General features: G+C 35.6%; 1 protein-coding gene across 1 annotated transcript in view; it reads left to right on the forward strand.

Annotated features, from left to right (window-relative positions):
- The window catches only part of LOC139518947 (probable E3 ubiquitin-protein ligase HERC1), a 91,508-nt gene that overhangs the window by 55,965 nt on the left and 14,280 nt on the right, over positions 1–21,263 (forward strand). The window contains exons 52-64 of the mRNA XM_071310642.1: positions 445–769; positions 1,500–1,702; positions 1,900–2,103; positions 2,430–2,554; positions 3,093–3,295; positions 3,619–3,709; positions 6,173–6,340; positions 6,586–6,684; positions 6,980–7,153; positions 7,973–8,108; positions 9,642–9,790; positions 10,188–10,379; positions 12,621–12,759. Of these exons, the coding sequence (XP_071166743.1) occupies positions 445–769; positions 1,500–1,702; positions 1,900–2,103; positions 2,430–2,554; positions 3,093–3,295; positions 3,619–3,709; positions 6,173–6,340; positions 6,586–6,684; positions 6,980–7,153; positions 7,973–8,108; positions 9,642–9,790; positions 10,188–10,379; positions 12,621–12,759 (2,208 nt within the window). The remainder of the gene's footprint in view (positions 1–444; positions 770–1,499; positions 1,703–1,899; positions 2,104–2,429; positions 2,555–3,092; positions 3,296–3,618; positions 3,710–6,172; positions 6,341–6,585; positions 6,685–6,979; positions 7,154–7,972; positions 8,109–9,641; positions 9,791–10,187; positions 10,380–12,620; positions 12,760–21,263) is intronic.

Consider the following 21,263-nt stretch of genomic DNA (forward strand, 5'->3'; position numbering starts at 1 on the left):
TATCTTTGTCAATGAGAAATAAGAAAATGAACCAATAAATGAAAACAGTAAAGCTTATTTGATTATTTTCTTTTAGGCTTTCCTTTATTTCTTAGTCTTTTTCATAGTATGAAGTGTTCATCTTTTTCTTCAGAATTCCAATTAGCAAAACATTTCATTATATATACTTTAACAGATATTAATCATACATTTGTCACAGACTGATTGGTTTTCTCTCTCAGTAAAGGTGTAGTGTATACTATTATAAATATTTAAAGAATGACTGTTATATTGTTTTTAAAAGTGTGGTGCCTAACTGGTTATTTAGCAGTGGGCAGAGTAAATAGAGAAAAAACCTTGTTGACATCACGATGATCACATGACAAAATTAGACAAAGTTCTCTCAGCCAATCATATGACATATTACATCCAAAATTAATTATTATAATTTATCTTTTATCACAGGTGGATCAGTCTCACCAGAAACAGATTCATTACCACCTAGTCCAACATCAAACTTCCCAACATCAGATGATGTATCACCTTTACAGCTGATCAATGCTCTGTCAGCATGTATACTGTCAACAAAGTTATTAGCCCATCATAAACAATGGGCTGCTAAACATCTGCTACAATCCCTATCTACACAGGTGATCATCCCCCAGGGGCTGGAGAATCAGGCTGATCTAGGTGGGGACCTCCCACATTGTCAAGTGTCCAAATTAGAAGCTCACCAAAACAGATTGGATAGTTGTAAATGGAGTAACAAAAAGAATCTGTTAGCTACAAGGTAGAACTTTAATATAAAATTGATTGTATCCAGACGCTTTACGTTATCAAGAAATAACAGGATATTTGAAGTGGTAGTAGCCAATTATATGCCACTGTATGGCTTTTAACAATGAGGAAACCCAATACCATATAGTAGACTATAAAAAGCCCCAACATGAAAAATGTTAAACAATTCAACCAAGAAAACGAACAGCATATCACAAAAAACTTTACAAAAAACAAATATGGCAGACATGAACAAAAGATAAAAACTACTATAGACTCCTGAATTTGGACACTCATATAAAAATCTAAAATTGTTAAAGTTTTATGAAATATTTTTCCCAATTGAAATTGAGCAATCTGTTTAAAGAATGAGGACCATGTTATAGACTTGTATACAACACACAAGAGGTTGCTTTGAAAATGATTTAAAGTGTAACTTATAGAATACAAATTTGAGCATTCTGTGAATTCATTATTATTTGTTGGATACCAATTTTTGGTAGGTTTTGTGAGGTGAGTACAGGTGAGTACAGGTGCAACACAAATTAAATTGTCAAACAAATTACAAAAGTTTCTGTAGGCTTCGTATACAGAGATTGGCTAAACCACGAAATCAAATATCCACCAAAAATGCAAGTTATCTTCAATCCACGAAAAATTGATACCCACAGAAATAAATGAATCCACAGTATTTTATTTCTTTATTTTAATTTTGAATATTGTATGTAATTTTATATTTCCAGTGGATATGATGGAACTGTAAGATTTTGGAACTTACCAAACAGAATCCATCAGTTTTTACAACACACCTGTATATTCAACAGAGGAGAGGATATATCTGGGGAGGATTTAGATGGTCATTTACTGGATAATGTAGGCTGGAGTAGTACTGGAAAGTTACTGGCAGGATCTATGGACAGTCTAGTCAATATCTGGACTACTGGAGGTAACTATTTTGTTTCCCCTGCTTGAAGTTTGGACTGAATCATGAATTTGTTTTTTCCTTTGTTCTTTAATAATTTTATTCAAGCAACTAGCTTACCTTAAAACTTGAGAAAAAAATTAATTCAAACACAATTAAATAAAAATTCTACTTTGAAAATTTTTAATTTTGGTAATTCATCTCTAATGTTTCTCTCTAAGGTGGAAGAGGCTATCTAGATGTACAACCACATTGGGTGACTGCTCTTGCCTGGCCTCAACATAAAGGTGTTATTGGGGGCTGTCTTGGTTTAACTACAGACAGTTTATTAATAGGGCGACTAGATGGCTCATTAGCTTATATAGATATTCTGGATACCAGTAGCTTTAGAAGACAAGAATTAGAACAGTGCTATAGAAGAAATGGTAGGATACTTACATTTTCAATATTATTTTTATAACAAATGTGATGTATGCACAGGATTCCATCCAAATAATTTCTCATTAGACTGAATGTAAAAAGTGATGTTTTTGAAAGAAGATTCTCAAGAGAATAAACAAAACATCTTGAGAAGAAATTGACAAATGCAATTTCAGTTACAATTGAATTGTATTTTTGATTTGAAAAAAAGTTAAACAGAAAATATCATTCATAAGAATCAAGTATACACTACTGAGGAAACTTGAAGAATTACTACAATAAGGCCATACGTTTTATTTTTACTATTTTCTACTTTTTTGAAATATTGTAGTATCAGTCACAAAACTTGCCTGGTTTGATGAGGATAAAAACTTTGCTGTTGCCTATAGTGATGGAGTAGTCTCCCTTTGTAGTAAGCTAGATATAGAGCAGCCTGTAACAACAGAGGCGCATCAGGTCAGTAGTTCATAGGTCATATGTTCATGTACAAGCAACTCAACGATAATTTGTTAGATCTATTCATATTTCTAGCAGTATTGCAGAAATTTTCACTTTTGAAAAACAAAATTAAATCAATTCCTGTTTCAATCTTCTATATTTAAATTTGATAGAATACAAATGTTCAAAAATATATAAGTACACCCTTTATAATTAAAGGTCTTCCAAAGGTTTTTCTAAACCGTGTGTCTTGTGGATTGATAATTAAGTGTGTGGTATTCTTTTCATTGATTTCATGGTTATAAACAGGCCACAAACTTAAATGTTTAATGAAAGTACAATTTTTTTTTTCAGAATCCTTAATAAATGTTAAGCACGTAAATAAATAAAGTATTTTAACAGTTACATTCTTTTCATTGATTTCATGGTTATAAACAGGCCACAAACTTAAATGTTTAATGAAAGTACAAGTTTTTCTTTCAGAATCCTTAATAAATGTTACCCATGTAAATAAATAAAGTATTTTAACAGTTACATTCTGATATTGCTATTATAGAGTGCTATATCAAGTCTCAAGTGGGATCCCACTGGCCACATCCTGGCAACCTGTGCTGATGGTGACCTGAATGTTAAACTCTGGTTCCCTCAAAGGGAGGGGTTAATACTGTTGTATGTACTTCCCCATACTACTCCTGCAGGAACGTTGGAATGGTGTAACATGCTTGGCAAGGGAGATAATAAACAACTCATGTTAGCAAGGTATGTTAACTAAAGTTGAAATGTGTTGAAAGGAAATAATATTCAACACTAATATAGGAATTTTCCAATTTTCAGTCAAGAATCAAATTCTATAGACTGTTAAATATTGTAAGTGTGATAGCCTTTTGTTTTACCATTGACTAATGAAATTTTCAAATATTGGTTAGCGTTTTCTAAGAAATAGTTTTATTTTCTGTCATATTGCTTTGAAAGAAAAGAAAAATCATTTAAAGGTCTTTAGATCAGGTATGTGAAGATGCTACAGATTTAGTTTTTATAATATCAATATTTACAAGTTTGATGAAAAAAAATATTAATTACAGTGGAAGTGATATTGGTTGTGTAAATATTTGGGCAGTCAAACAGATAATGAACAGTGACATCAACCTTTCCCCATTCAGAGGAAGAAGACAGGTAAATGCTTTATGTTGGTTTAATTTATACTAGATCCCTTTTTAGAAAAAAGTATTGGGTATCATATTAAAATTATAGGGATTTTAAAAAGATTTTATTATGGTAGGCATGGATCGACACTGCAATTTAGTTGCAAAGTTTTGAGAGACAATTTTTTTTATCATCAATAAAATGGCTAGTTATTAGTTAGAATAAAACCAGTTGTCAAAATGTTTTTTTGTTTTTGTTATACGACCGCAAACTTTTAGTTTTCGCACTCTAACTTTAGTAAAAGTGAATGGAAATCTATGAAATTTTAACACAAGGTTTATGACCACAAAAGGAAGGTTGGTATTGATTTTGGGAGTTTTGGTCCCAACATTTTAGGAATTAGGGGCCAAAAAGGGCCCAAATAAGCATTTTCTTGGTTTTTGCACTATAACTTTAGTTTAAGTTAATAGAAATCTATGAAATTTTGACACAAGGTTTATGACCACAAAAGAACGGTTGGGATTGATTTTGGGAGTTTTGGTCTCAACAGTTTAGGAATTAGGGGCCAAAAAAGGGCCCAAATAAGCATTATTCTTGGTTTTCGCACAATAACATTAGTTTAAGTAAATAGAAATCAATGAAATTTAAACACAATGTTAATGACTACAAAAGGAAGGTTGGTATTGATTTTGGGAGTTTAGGTCCCAACAGTTTAGGAATTAGGGGCCAAAAAGGGACCCAAATAAGCATTTTTCTTGGTTTTCGCACCATAACGTTAGTATAAGTAAATAGAAATCTATGAAATTTAAACACAAGGTTTATGACCATAAAAGAAAGGTTGGGTTTGATTTTGGGAGTTTTGGTCCCAACATAATAAGGGGCCCAAAGGGTCCAAAATTAAACTTTTGTTTGATTTCATCAAAATTGAATAATTGGGGTTCTTTGATATGCTGAATCTAACTGTCATGACTGTGTATGTAGATTCTTAACTTTTGGTCCCGTTTTCAAATTGGTCTACATTAAGGTCCAAAGGGTCCAAAATTAAACTTAGTTTGATTTTGACAAAAAATGAATCAGTTAGGTTCTTTGATATGCTGAATCTAAAAATGTACTTAGATTCTTGATTATTGGCCCAGTTTTCAAGTTGGTCCAAATCGGGGTCCAAAATTAAACTTTGTTTGATTTCATCAAAAATTGAATAAATGGGGTTCTTTGATATACCAAATCTAACTGTGTATGTAGATTCTTCATTTTTGGTCCTGTTTTCAAATTGGTCTACACTAAAGTCCAAAGGGTCCAAAATTAAACTTAGTCTGATTTTAACAAAAATTGAAATCTTGAAGTTCTTTGATATGCTGAATTCAAAAATGTACTTAGATTTTTTATTATGGGCCCAGTTTTCAAGTTGGTCCAAATCAGGATCTAAAATTATTATATTAAGTATTGTGCAATAGCAAGTCTTTTCAATTGCACAGTATTGCGCAATGGCAAGAAATATCTAATTGCACAATATTGTGAAATATAAAAAAAAAATTTAATTAGAGTTATCTTTCTTTGTCCAGAATAGTAAGCAAGAAATATCTAATTGCAAAATATTGTGCAATAGCAAGATTTTTTTTTAATTGGAGTTATCTTTCTTTGTCCAGAATCAACTTAAATCTTTGTTATATACAATATACAATGTATATTCACTTTTTACTACCAACTGATAAATTAAAATAATCTTTACCATTCAGTGATAACAAGCAGTTTTTTTACATCTTAATATTTTATGATGTATTTAAATGAGTAGTTATTGTTGCAAACTCCATTAGAAATTTTAATTGAGATTAGTTTTGGAATAAGGGAAAAGGGGATGTGATTAAAAAAATTGGGTTCAATTTTTCTCATTTGAAATTTCATAAATAAAAAAGAAAATTTCTTCAAACATTTTTTTGAAAGGATTAATATTCAACAGCATAGTGAATTGCTCTAAGAGAAACAAAAATTTTAAGTTCATTAGAACACATTCATTCTGTGTCAGAAACCTATGCTGTGTCAACTATTTAATCACAATCCAAATTTAGAGCTGAATCCAGCTTGAATGTTGTGTCCATACTTGCCCTAACCGTTCAGGGTTCAACCTCTGCGGTCGTATAAAGCTACGCCCTGCGGAGCATCTGTTTTTTTTTTTAAATTTTATTGATCTTTTTGGTGTTCAAACTACTGTCCATACATACATTTTTACAAGACGTAAGTGAATGACATGACATGTGTGGTATTGTTATTCTTTTGATATCATGCGAATAAGAGATAAAAATTTACAAGTTAGTGATGTGAATACTCAGTATATGATAAGTCTTAAGAATACTTTGGAATAAATTATAATATAATCATATTAAAAATAAATTTAATTAAATAACTTCTATAAATCCCCCTCCCCCATCCCTAGGGAAGTTGGTTTTATGATCTGCTTCATAAATAATTAATGTTTTGAACAAACTATAATTACAGGAACAAACTGAGAATGGGGAGTATGACGGCCATGAGGAGATAACTCTGTCTCCTGTAGTATCACTGTATGGACACATCACAGGAATAACAGCTCTATCTTTCAGTCCTAATGGAATGATGTTATCTTCAGGATGTACTAGAGGATGGTTAAATATTTGGTCTCTTCCTGTAAGTTGTAATAGTTTTTTGTATATTAATAGAAATTGATTTCTAGTTAATAAATATGCTATATTTTGCTAGTGAAACATAAATTTCACATTTGAGGCAAAACTTTTTAGAAAAGTTAATTATTGAAATTTGATTAGGATAGTTATTTAATCTAAGCAAAAAACAATGGGAATAAAAACAAAACTTTAAAAAGAAATTTCATACACTAACAGTAGTTTCATTAAATTCATTTATTTTTTTGACAGGATGGCTGTTTATTACAAACCCATATAGAGAATGGCAGTGTAAATGATCTTAGCTGGTATGCCGATTTTGGATTAGCTGCTTGCTTCAATAGAGTAAAGGTAATATATGATGTTTAAACACATACACACTGTTTTTTTAGGAAACTTGGAAATTCTCCATGATACTCTTAACTCATTCAAAAGTTGCCTTTGAAAAGAGAAGGGATCTTGAAATTGTGTATTCAACATGGTTGTCATGCTGCTCATCAATGAAAAAGGACTTTATATAAAACTTAGGAACAATTTAATGAATTTAATGAATTATCAAAATACTCTTAGAGGTATACAAAAAAAATGTGACTACTACCAATGATAATCCACCAATGATAATGTCTGTGCTGATGCTTACTTGTAGGATGTTGTTCTGTTACATTATTTACCTGAAACATACTTGAAATACAGAGCACAGGCAATTGCTAGGAAATCACTCAAACAGCAAGGCATTGTGGGATTGAGTCAGGCACCATGTCTTCAAGGTCTGCTCCAATGTCTTCCTAATATTCTCCAGGACCAATATTTACATGAAAAGGTAATAATTATTGTCAATTAATGTAAGTTGTTAATTACTAGTTTAATAACAACCGAACACAAATGTAACCCCAAACTTTGTTAGAAAAAGCAAATGTAGTACTAAACATTCCTCAGAGTGTTTTGAAGGTAGATTGTGAAAATAGGCAAATGTTTTAAATTTGTCTGCCTCCACCAAATATTATTAAACTGATACATAATGCTTATTACTACAAAATGCCAATCAAGTTTGAATTTGGGTTGCATCACTTCTAGCTTTCAAGAGTTGTGCCTCCTTACAAAATGGAAAAATTGCTATATTTTTCGTTTGCTTTTCTTATTTAAGTTTGCCTGGACCAAATGATTTGAAAATTATTCACAATTCTTTTTACTAGAAAAACTCAGATGAAGTTAGAATTTCGATTTTATGCTGATTTACCAAAGGTGAACAATTTTCTATATTATGGACACGTAGAATATATAAATGTGGATTGATTATTATTCGTTGGATACCAATTTTCGTGGGTTTCGTGGGTACAGGTGAACCATGAATTCAATTGTTTAACGAATAACATATTTTCAATAGGCTTTGCATACAGAAATTGTCAAAACCATGAAATCAAATATCCACAAAAATGCCAGTTTTCGGCAATCCACGAAAATTAATACCCTCAAAATTAAATGAATCCACAGTAAATATATTGCTTCCAACATGTCTGGGTTAGAATTTAAATTGTATTCTTCAGTCAAGTCAAATGATTTTAAATTTGTCTATTGATTTCTTTTTATGACACTATCCACTGCAAAGTTGCATTGGTCATAAAATATGCTATAATTTCAGGCGATTGTTGTATCAGGACAACAGTTAGTCCATAGTCCATTCCTTCAGTATTTAGCTGTATTAGCAGTAGGACTAAATCTAGAAAAAGCTTTATGTTATAGTCCTGTTCCTCCACACCATTGTCAGGATGTTAATAGTAAGTCAATGATTTGTTATCTAATGTTATTACAAAGTGTTGTTCCGTTGGTTGGGCCTGGCAATGTCGATAATCGATTGAGATTTTGTTTGATCGATTGTTGTTAAAGTTTTCCGGACTTTAGCTTATCAACTTCCGGTCCGTTTCTGGTTTGCATTTTATATGCGCAGCAAACAAATAATAACAAAAAATACCAGGATCAATGACAATAACGATGTCAAACATCCTATAATTAAAGACATAACCAATTTCCTTCTTTATAAACGTGACAAATGCATTGACTATAAATATTTGCAGATTGATGGAATATTATTTAAAACTAATAACTTTGAAATACTTTCTTTCAATACCGGTAGTTGCAACTTGAGAGCGTACATAAAATCATTCTAATTTTAGACAAAAAATTTCTTTGCTTCATTAGAACGTGTTGCAAATTGCCTTTTATTAATGTTTTATTTATTTGTAGCATCAAAAACGTTATATTCCTTTCCAAATTGCTTGCCAAACATTGTTTATTTTTGTAAATTTTCCGAAATTTGTCAGCCATATTGAAAAATATCAGAATCACGAATCGGATACGGTTCAACTATGTAATAATTCCGCATTCTTGTAATTATAAGTTCAGACGCACGAATGACACAATTGACAGAAAAAATAATGATCACAAATGTGAAAAAAGCATTATACACGAATTAACAGACATTGGCTTAATCCCCTTTGTTTACTGTATATATTTCAATGCAAATGCATTGTTTTATTTTTTTCTGTTAATCTTAAATTTCTTAGAGTTAAAAATTTTATGTATCTTTTCTTAATTAGAAGCATTCAAATGTTTATACAGCTTTGTTATTGAAATTGTATTGTGAGTTACACAATTGAAATTTAGAAATGTTAGTGTCACTGTTGGTAATTAATGTTGTAATTATGAGATCAATATGAATCTTGATTCTTATTAATTATTGTTTTAACTGCTAAATAAATAGTTATCAAAGGTACCAGGATTATAATTTAGTACGACAGAATATGAAAAGGAAACAAAAGATCAAATATGAATATATAAACTCTGCAATGATAAGGAATATACACATTAGACATGTACAATGAGACTAAATGCATGATTTCATTTGAAAACAAGGGCAAGGTGTTATGATGCGATTATAACCGATAGTCGGTTGGTTGCTGTCAACCGATTGTAATAGATAATCGGTTGGTAATTTCAACCGATTATCCAACACTATTATTACATAAACACTTTTTATGCATATCAAAGTTAAGGTGATTTTAAAGAAAAGCTTAACAAAGAGTGAAGATTCAATATAAAGATTATAGATTTGTTGTCTATATGTAATCTTTATGGAAACACATAGTTTTAAAAGATCTTAAGGTTATAGATATAAAATTGTCCACCTGGCTAACAATATTGTACCTATTGTTTGTTTTTGGAAATTATTTTATTTTGAATGCCCTAGCATAATGCTATTTAGACAATTTATTTAGGGAAGCAGTTAATGGAACAACAATTTTGACTTTTAGATATAGAAAGACTTGTCCCAGAGTGGCAATGGTTGCTGGCTTTTTCAACTGCTCTGAAATCCACAGAAGCATTAACAAAGAGAACACACTTCCCAGAATCCTTTAAATTGTTAAACAGGGAAATGACAGAAAGAAGACCTGAAATTCTGGTAATACAATATTTTTCTCATTCAAATTTTACTTGCTTCACTTTTAACACTGTCTTTTTTTATTTAGATTTTTTTTTAGATAACTTGATTGTTAAAGGTAACCAAAAAGTTGATAAAAATAGTAACATCAGATCTCAGTGTGACAGATATCTTGAACATCCCTGTTAAATCAATACTTTGAATAACAGTGATGAATAATATGAAGATAGGTTTTTTACTTGATCATCCTCTTCATTAGAACAAAGATTTTATAGTTGAGAGTTTTCCATTAAAAAGCAGTTATTCTAAAAATTATATATTTTTCTTCAATTCATTCATTATTGGTGTTGTTTTAAGATTTAAAAGACAGTGTAGATCGGGATGAAGTTTACAATAACTATTGATTTGTATTGAATAGGACAATGTGAAATGGGATTTAAATATGGATACCCAGATCATGGTTTGGGCTATGCAGAGACCAGAAGATTGGCAGCTTGGAGGGAAATGTGAAGCCTATCTGTGGGGTAATGGTAGACATGGTCAGATATGTGAAGGAGGAAGAGCTTCATTTGTACCCACAAAAGTACCAACATTTTCTTGTGCACAGCAGGTATATACTTATACAAACACATGGTATAAAAAATACTATGTAAAAGAGATGATATAGCTATTTTCACCGGAAAATACATAAGTATTTAGGGCAGTGAATCCATTAAAGATGCTCTGACAGTGAAAAATTTATGGAAAAATAATATATGCATTTATTCTTTAACTGGTTTAAGTCATTTTTTGTGGAGCCTTCGACTTAAGTCGAAAAAGCAAGACATAGCGATCATACATTCCAGCGGCGTCAGCTGCGTCCACAAATATTCACTCTGTGGTTAAAGTTTTTGAAATTTTAATGACTTTCTGAAACTAGCCTGGATTTCTACCAAACTTGGACAGAAGCTTGTTTATAATCATAAGATAGTATCCAGAGGTAAATTTTGAAAAAATAAAATTCCATTTTTCCATATCTTATTTATAAATGGACTTAGTTTTTCTGCCTGGAAACATTATATTCACTCTGGATAGTTTTATAAATTTTAATAACATTCTTAAATTAGCTTGGATGTCTACAAAACTTGGACAGAAGCTTGTTTATGTTCATAAGATAGTATCCAGAAGCAAATTTTGAAAAAATAAAATTCCATTTTTTCCGTATTTTACTTATAAAATAGGCAGGAAACAATACATTCACTCTACAGTTAAAGTTTTTAAAATTTTAATAACTTTCTTAAACTATCCTGTTTTTGTACCAAACTTGGTCAGTAGCTTGTTTCTGATCATAAGGTAGTATCCAGAAGTAAATTTTGTAAAAAAAAAAAAATCTCCTTTTTCACTGTTTTACTTAAAAATTGACTTAGTTTTTCTTCCAGTTAACATTACATACAGTCTGCAGTTAAAGTTTTTAAAACATTTATTAGATTCGTAAACTATCCTGGGTTTTTAACAAACTTGGAGCTTCTTACAATCAAAAAGATAGTATCGAGCAGGGCTTCCAAAACGGTCATACATTCCGGACATTTGATTAATGTCCGGTAAAAGTCTGGCTGGGCAAAGCATGAAACGGTCATATACATTTTAGTTTTCAAGGCTTTTTCGGTCATTTTAACATAAGTCACGATCTTTTTGACCCAACCTTTTGCCTTTAACATCTACACATTTCCGGTCATAAAAGTGACATGATGATTAAATACTATCAAAACAACCCCTACTTCAATACTTTCTAATTTTAATCAAAGCTAATTAGTTGGACAGGTGATATCTACCTGTTCAGGTGACAGGTAAACTATGTTCAGTACCGGACATTGTATAAATTGATCGGTCTATTCACAATTATTTTCTTACATTTCAGCGGTTTTTAGCTCATTGATTTAGTCCAAAAGATTAAAATTATAAGAAATTAGTTTATCTACATGATTTGATAAAAAAATTTAAAAGGTTTAAATGAAAAATCGTCAGAACTACGTCGAATGAACTAGAACACGTGTGCGCATGTGCAAAGGTGGGAAATTTAATTATGCATCCTTTATTTCTTCAAAATGGTAAAATTATCATTTATACCTGTATCTAAACATTCATTTCAAGAATTTTGTTTAAGAAATAACGTGGAAAGAGCTTCTTCACTCAGTAATGCTTTGCAAACGTACACGGATTTTACGTATCCGTTTATGGTCCATGTTTTACCATTGTCAAGTCAACATCCGGTTTTAGAAAAACATGATTTTAAAAACGAAAATGAAGTTTTTGACATGTCATTTTGCACAAATAAAGAGTCTATGGCAGATATGAGCACGCTGATGTGCACACTTTGAATGATGCACTGCCAATTTAATAACAGTTTACATCCAAACATCCAAAACAAAGTAAAGTTTAAAATCATTTTTTAATGTAATGTCATTATCATTGGAATGGCCATCTGATTACCATAATTGCCTTTTGTGACTTAGTCTTAAGGGATTAAAATCGGGATCAGATATAAAATATCCGGCTGGCTCAAATGTTTTTTGGAAGCCCTGGTATCGAGAGAAATATTTTTATTGATTTTCTCCTCATTTTTGTTGAGCCTGCGATGAACAGCAAAAGTAGGCGAGACACTGGGTTCCACGGAACTCTTATGAATTTTCTTCTTATTAGAATTCAATAATAGAAACCCAAGTATTAAATACTCTTATATCTGTGCAATATCAGAGCTAGATTTGAGTTTAATCACATTTGATATTGATTTTTTTGGCCCAGTATTATGACAGCTTATTTGTTTGGATGAAAGTTGATGTATTTAAAAAAAAAAACCTGTATCCTTTTTTAGATAATATGTGGACAGAACTGTACTTTTGTAGTACAAAGTAGTGGTACAGTGTTAGCTTGTGGAGAGGGGAGTTATGGTAGACTGGGACAGGGTAACTCAGATGATCACCACACATTAACTGTGATATCATCTATACAAGGTAGGTTTAACCTTGACAAAGTAGTGGTACAGTGTTAGCTTGTGGAGAGGGGAGTTATGGTAGACTGGGACAGGGTAACTCAGATGATCACCACACATTAACTGTGATATCATCTATACAAGGTAGGTTTAACCTTGACAAAGTAGTGGTACAGTGTTAGCTTGTGGAGAGGGGAGTTATGGTAGACTGGGACAGGGTAACTCAGATGATCACCACACATTAACTGTGATATCATCTATACAAGGTAGGTTTAACCTTGACAAAGTAGTGGTACAGTGTTAGCTTGTGGAGAGGGGAGTTATGGTAGACTGGGACAGGGTAACTCAGATGATCACCACACATTAACTGTGATATCATCTATACAAGGTAGGTTTAACCTTGACAAAGTAGTGGTACAGTGTTAGCTTGTGGAGAGGGGAGTTATGGTAGACTGGGACAGGGTAACTCAGATGATCACCACACATTAACTGTGATATCATCTATACAAGGTAGGTTTAACCTTGACAAAGTAGTGGTACAGTGTTAGCTTGTGGAGAGGGGAGTTATGGTAGACTGGGACAGGGTAACTCAGATGACCACCACACATTAACTGTGATATCATCTATACAAGGTAGGTTTTACCATTACAAAGTAGTGGTACAGTGTTAGCTTGTGGAGAGGGGAGTTATGGTAGACTGGGACAGGGTAACTCAGATGACCACCACACATTAACTGTGATATCATCTATACAAGGTAGGTTTTACCATTACAAAGTAGTGGTACAGTGTTAGCTTGTGGAGAGGGGAGTTATGGTAGACTGGGACAGGGTAACTCAGATGACCACCACACATTAACTGTGATATCATCTATACAAGGTAGGTTTAACCTTGACAAAGTAGTGGTACAGTGTTAGCTTGTGGAGAGGGGAGTTACGGTAGACTAGGACAGGGTAACTCAGATGATCACCACACATTAACTGTGATATCATCAATACAAGGTAGGTTTTACCATTACAAAGTAGTGGTACAGTGTTAGCTTGTGGAGAGGGGAGTTATGGTAGACTGGGACAGGGTAACTCAGATGACCACCACACATTAACTGTGATATCATCTATACAAGGTAGGTTTTACCATTACAAAGTAGTGGTACAGTGTTAGCTTGTGGAGAGGGGAGTTATGGTAGACTGGGACAGGGTAACTCAGATGACCACCACACATTAACTGTGATATCATCTATACAAGGTAGGTTTAACCTTGACAAAGTAGTGGTACAGTGTTAGCTTGTGGAGAGGGGAGTTACGGTAGACTAGGACAGGGTAACTCAGATGATCACCACACATTAACTGTGATATCATCAATACAAGGTAGGTTTTACCATTACAAAGTAGTGGTACAGTGTTAGCTTGTGGAGAGGGGAGTTATGGTAGACTGGGACAGGGTAACTCAGATGACCACCACACATTAACTGTGATATCATCTATACAAGGTAGGTTTAACCTTGACAAAGTAGTGGTACAGTGTTAGCTTGTGGAGAGGGGAGTTACGGTAGACTAGGACAGGGTAACTCAGATGATCACCACACATTAACTGTGATATCATCAATACAAGGTAGGTTTAACCTTGACAAAGTAGTGGTACAGTGTTAGCTTGTGGAGAGGGGAGTTACGGTAGACTAGGACAGGGTAACTCAGATGATCACCACACATTAACTGTGATATCATCTATACAAGGTAGGTTTAACCTTGACAAAGTAGTGGTACAGTGTTAGCTTGTGGAGAGGGGAGTTACGGTAGACTAGGACAGGGTAACTCAGATGATCACCACACATTAACTGTGATATCCTCAATACAAGGTAGGTTTTACCATTACAAAGTAGTGGTACAGTGTTAGCTTGTGGAGAGGGGAGTTCTGGTAGACTGGGACAGGGTAACTCAGATGATCACCACACATTAACTGTGATATCATCTATACAAGGTAGGTTTTACCATGACAAAGTAGTGGTACAGTGTTAGCTTGTGGAGAGGGGAGTTATGGTAGACTGGGACAGGGTAACTCAGATGATCACCACACATTAACTGTGATATCATCTATACAAGGTAGGTTTAACCATGACAAAGTAGTGGTACAGTGTTAGCTTGTGGAGAGGGGAGTTACGGTAGACTGGGACAGGGTAACTCAGATGACCACCACACATTAACTGTTATATCATCCATACAAGGTAGGTTTAACCATGACAAAGTAGTGGTACAGTGTTAGCTTGTGGAGAGGGGAGTTATGGTAGACTAGGTCAGGGTAACTCAGATGATCACCACACATTAACTGTGATATCATCTATACAAGGTAGGTTTTACCATTACAAAGTAGTGGTACAGTGTTAGCTTGTGGAGAGGGGAGTTATGGTAGACTAGGTCAGGGTAACTCAGATGATCACCACACATTAACTGTGATATCATCTATACAAGGTAGGTTTTACCATTACAAAGTAGTGGTACAGTGTTAGCTTGGGGAGAGGGGAGTTATGGTAGACTAGGTCAGGGTAACTCAGATGACCACCACACATTAACTGTGATATCATCTATACAAGGTAGGTTTTACCATTACAAAGTAGTGGTACAGTGTTAGCTTGTGGAGAGGGGAGTTATGGTAGACTAGGTCAGGGTAACTCAGATGACCACCACACATTAACTGTGATATCATCTATACAAGGTAGGTTTAACCATGACAAAGTAGTGGTACAGTGTTAGCTTGTGGAGAGGGGAGTTACGGTAGACTAGGACAGGGTAACTCAGATGATCACCACACATTAACTGTGATATCATCTATACAAGGTAGGTTTTACCATTACAAAGTAGTGGTACAGTGTTAGCTTGTGGAGAGGGGAGTTATGGTAGACTGGGACAGGGTAACTCAGATGATCACCACACATTAACTGTGATATCATCTATACAAGGTAGGTTTTACCATGACAAAGTAGTGGTACAGTGTTAGCTTGTGGAGAGGGGAGTTATGGTAGACTGGGACAGGGTAACTCAGATGATCACCACACATTAACTGTGATATCATCTATACAAGGTAGGTTTAACCATGACAAAGTAGTGGTACAGTGTTAGCTTGTGGAGAGGGGAGTTACGGTAGACTGGGACAGGGTAACTCAGATGACCACCACACATTAACTGTGATATCATCCATACAAGGTAGGTTTAACCATGACAAAGTAGTGGTACAGTGTTAGCTTGTGGAGAGGGGAGTTATGGTAGACTAGGTCAGGGTAACTCAGATGATCACCACACATTAACTGTGATATCATCTATACAAGGTAGGTTTTACCATTACAAAGTAGTGGTACAGTGTTAGCTTGTGGAGAGGGGAGTTATGGTAGACTAGGTCAGGGTAACTCAGATGATCACCACACATTAACTGTGATATCATCTATACAAGGTAGGTTTTACCATTACAAAGTAGTGGTACAGTGTTAGCTTGTGGAGAGGGGAGTTATGGTAGACTAGGTCAGGGTAACTCAGATGACCACCACACATTAACTGTGATATCATCTATACAAGGTAGGTTTTACCATTACAAAGTAGTGGTACAGTGTTAGCTTGTGGAGAGGGGAGTTATGGTAGACTAGGTCAGGGTAACTCAGATGACCACCACACATTAACTGTGATATCATCTATACAAGGTAGGTTTAACCATGACAAAGTAGTGGTACAGTGTTAGCTTGTGGAGAGGGGAGTTATGGTAGACTGGGACAGGGTAACTCAGATGACCACCACACATTAACTGTGATATCATCTATACAAGGTAGGTTTTACCATGACAAAGTAGTGGTACAGTGTTAGCTTGTGGAGAGGGGAGTTATGGTAGACTGGGACAGGGTAACTCAGATGACCACCACACATTAACTGTGATATCATCAATACAAGGTAGGTTTAACCTTGACAAAGTAGTGGTACAGTGTTAGCTTGTGGAGAGGGGAGTTATGGTAGACTGGGACAGGGTAACTCAGATGATCACCACACATTAACTGTGATATCCTCAATACAAGGTAGGTTTAACCATGACAAAGTAGTGGTACAGTGTTAGCTTGTGGAGAGGGGAGTTATGGTAGACTGGGACAGGGTAACTCAGATGATCACCACACATTAACTGTGATATCATCTATACAAGGTAGGTTTAACCATGACAAAGTAGTGGTACAGTGTTAGCTTGTGGAGAGGGAAGTTATGGTAGACTAGGTCAGGGTAACTCAGATGATCACCACACATTAACTGTGATATCATCTATACAAGGTAGGTTTTACCATTACAAAGTAGTGGTACAGTGTTAGCTTGTGGAGAGGGGAGTTATGGTAGACTGGGACAGGGTAACTCAGATGATCACCACACATTAACTGTGATATCATCTATACAAGGTAGGTTTTACCATTACAAAGTAGTGGTACAGTGTTAGCTTGTGGAGAGGGGAGTTATGGTAGACTGGGACAGGGTAACTCAGATGATCACCACACATTAACTGTGATATCATCTATACAAGGTAGGTTTTACCATTACAAAGTAGTGGTACAGTGTTAGCTTGTGGAGAGGGGAGTTATGGTAGACTGGGACAGGGTAACTCAGATGATCACCACACATTAACTGTGATATCATCTATACAAGGTAGGTTTTACCATTACAAAGTAGTGGTACAGTGTTAGCTTGTGGAGAGGGGAGTTATGGTAGACTGGGACAGGGTAACTCAGATGATCACCACACATTAACTGTGATATCATCTATACAAGGTAGGTTTTACCATGACAAAGTAGTGGTACAGTGTTAGCTTGTGGAGAGGGAAGTTATGGTAGACTAGGTCAGGGTAACTCAGATGATCACCACACATTAACTGTGATACCCTCAATACAAGGTAGGTTTAACCATGACAAAGCAGTGGTACAGTGTTAGCTTGGGGAGAGGGGAGTTATGGTAGACTAGGTCAGGGTAACTCAGATGATCACCACACATTAACTGTGATATCCTCAATACAAGGTAGGTTTAACCATGACAAAGTAGTGGTACAGTGTTAGCTTGGGGAGAGGGGAGTTATGGTAGACTGGGACAGGGTAACTCAGATGACCACCACACATTAACTGTGATATCCTCAATACAAGGTAGGTTTAACCATGACAAAGTAGTGGTACAGTGTTAGCTTGGGGAGAGGGGAGTTATGGTAGACTAGGTCAGGGTAACTCAAATGATCACCACACATTAACTGTGATATCCTCAATACAAGGTAGGTTTAACCATGACAAAGTAGTGGTACAGTGTTAGCTTGTGGAGAGGGGAGTTACGGTAGACTAGGACAGGGTAACACAGATGATCACCACACATTAACTGTGATATCATCTATACAAGGTAGGTTTTACCATTACAAAGTAGTGGTACAGTGTTAGCTTGTGGAGAGGGGAGTTATGGTAGACTAGGTCAGGGTAACTCAGATGATCACCACACATTAACTGTGATATCATCTATACAAGGTAGGTTTTACCATTACAAAGTAGTGGTACAGTGTTAGCTTGTGGAGAGGGGAGTTATGGTAGACTGGGACAGGGTAACTCAGATGATCACCACACATTAACTGTGATATCATCTATACAAGGTAGGTTTAACCATGACAAAGTAGTGGTACAGTGTTAGCTTGTGGAGAGGGAAGTTATGGTAGACTAGGTCAGGGTAACTCAGATGATCACCACACATTAACTGTGATATCCTCAATACAAAGTAGGTTTAACCATGACAAAGTAGTGGTACAGTGTTAGCTTGGGGAGAGGGGAGTTATGGTAGACTAGGTCAGGGTAACTCAGATGATCACCACACATTAACTGTGATATCCTCAATACAAGGTAGGTTTAACCATGACAAAGTAGTGGTACAGTGTTAGCTTGGGGAGAGGGGAGTTATGGTAGACTGGGACAGGGTAACTCAGATGACCACCACACATTAACTGTGATATCCTCAATACAAGGTAGGTTTAACCATGACAAAGTAGTGGTACAGTGTTAGCTTGTGGAGAGGGGAGTTATGGTAGACTGGGACAGGGTAACTCAGATGATCACCACACATTAACTGTGATATCATCTATACAAGGTAGGTTTTACCATTACAAAGTAGTGGTACAGTGTTAGCTTGTGGAGAGGTGAGTTATGGTAGACTGGGACAGGGTAACTCAGATGATCACCACACATTAACTGTGATATCATCTATACAAGGTAGGTTTTACCATTACAAAGTAGTGGTACAGTGTTAGCTTGTGGAGAAGGGAGTTATGGTAGACTGGGACAGGGTAACTCAGATGATCACCACACATTAACTGTGATATCATCTATACAAGGTAGGTTTAACCATGACAAAGTAGTGGTACAGTGTTAGCTTGTGGAGAGGGAAGTTATGGTAGACTAGGTCAGGGTAACTCAGATGATCACCACACATTAACTGTGATATCCTCAATACAAGGTAGGTTTAACCATGACAAAGCAGTGGTACAGTGTTAGCTTGGGGAGAGGGGAGTTATGGTAGACTAGGTCAGGGTAACTCAGATGATCACCACACATTAACTCTGATATCCTCAATACAAGGTAGGTTTAACCATGACAAAGTAGTGGTACAGTGTTAGCTTGGGGAGAGGGGAGTTATGGTAGACTGGGACAGGGTAACTCAGATGACCACCACACATTAACTGTGATATCCTCAATACAAGGTAGGTTTAACCATGACAAAGTAGTGGTACAGTGTTAGCTTGGGGAGAGGGGAGTTATGGTAGACTAGGTCAGGGTAACTCAGATGATCACCACACATTAACTGTGATATCCTCAATACAAGGTAGGTTTAACCATGACAAAGTAGTGGTACAGTGTTAGCTTGTGGAGAGGGGAGTTACGGTAGACTAGGACAGGGTAACTCAGATGATCACCACACATTAACTGTGATATCATCTATACAAGGTAGGTTTTACCATTACAAAGTAGTGGTACAGTGTTAGCTTGTGGAGAGGGGAGTTATGGTAGACTAGGACAGGGTAACTCAGATGATCACCACACATTAACTGTGATATCATCTATACAAGGTAGGTTTTACCATTACAAAGTAGTGGTACAGTGTTAGCTTGTGGAGAGGGGAGTTATGGTAGACTAGGTCAGGGTAACTCAGATGATCACCACACATTAACTGTGATATCATCTATACAAGGTAGGTTTTACCATTACAAAGTAGTGGTACAGTGTTAGCTTGTGGAGAGGGGAGTTATGGTAGACTGGGACAGGGTAACTCAGATGATCACCACACATTAACTGTGATATCATCTATACAAGGTAGGTTTAACCATGACAAAGTAGTGGTACAGTGTTAGCTTGTGGAGAGGGAAGTTATGGTAGACTAGGTCAGGGTAACTCAGATGATCACCACACATTAACTGTGATATCCTCAATACAAAGTAGGTTTAACCATGACAAAGTAGTGGTACAGTGTTAGCTTGGGGAGAGGGGAGTTATGGTAGACTAGGTCAGGGTAACTCAGATGATCACCACACATTAACTGTGATATCCTCAATACAAGGTAGGTTTAACCATGACAAAGTAGTGGTACAGTGTTAGCTTGGGGAGAGGGGAGTTATGGTAGACTGGGACAGGGTAACTCAGATGACCACCACACATTAACTGTGATATCCTCAATACAAGGTAGGTTTAACCATGACAAAGTAGTGGTACAGTGTTAGCTTGGGGAGAGGGGAGTTATGGTAGACTAGGTCAGGGTAACTCAGATGATCACCACACATTAACTGTGATATCCTCAATACAAGGTAGGTTTAACCATGACAAAGTAGTGGTACAGTGTTAGCTTGTGGAGAGGGGAGTTACGGTAGACTAGGACAGGGTAACTCAGATGATCACCACACATTAACTGTGATATCATCTATACAAGGTAGGTTTTACCATTACAAAGTAGTGGTACAGTGTTAGCTTGTGGAGAGGGGAGTTATGGTAGACTAGGTCAGGGTAACTCAGATGATCACCACACATTAACTGTGATATCCTCAATACAAGGTAGGTTTAACCATGACAAAGTAGTGGTACAGTGTTAGCTTGGGGAGAGGGGAGTTATGGTAGACTGGGATAGGGTAACTCAGATGATCACCACACATTAACTGTGATATCATCTATACAAGGTAGGTTTTACCATTACAAAGTAGTGGTACAGTGTTAGCTTGTGGAGAGGGGAGTTATGGTAGACTGGGACAGGGTAACTCAGATGATCACCACACATTAACTGTGATATCATCTATACAAGGTAGGTTTTACCATTACAAAGTAGTGGTACAGTGTTAGCTTGTGGAGAGGGGAGTTACGGTAGACTAGGTCAGGGTAACTCAGATGATCACCACACATTAACTGTGATATCATCTATACAAGGTAGGTTTTACCATTACAAAGTAGTGGTACAGTGTTAGCTTGTGGAGAGGGGAGTTATGGTAGACTGGGACAGAGTAACTCAGATG

The sequence above is a fragment of the Mytilus edulis genome, chromosome 4, assembly GCF_963676685.1.
Source record: "Mytilus edulis chromosome 4, xbMytEdul2.2, whole genome shotgun sequence".
Lineage (NCBI taxonomy): Eukaryota > Metazoa > Mollusca > Bivalvia > Mytilida > Mytilidae > Mytilus > Mytilus edulis.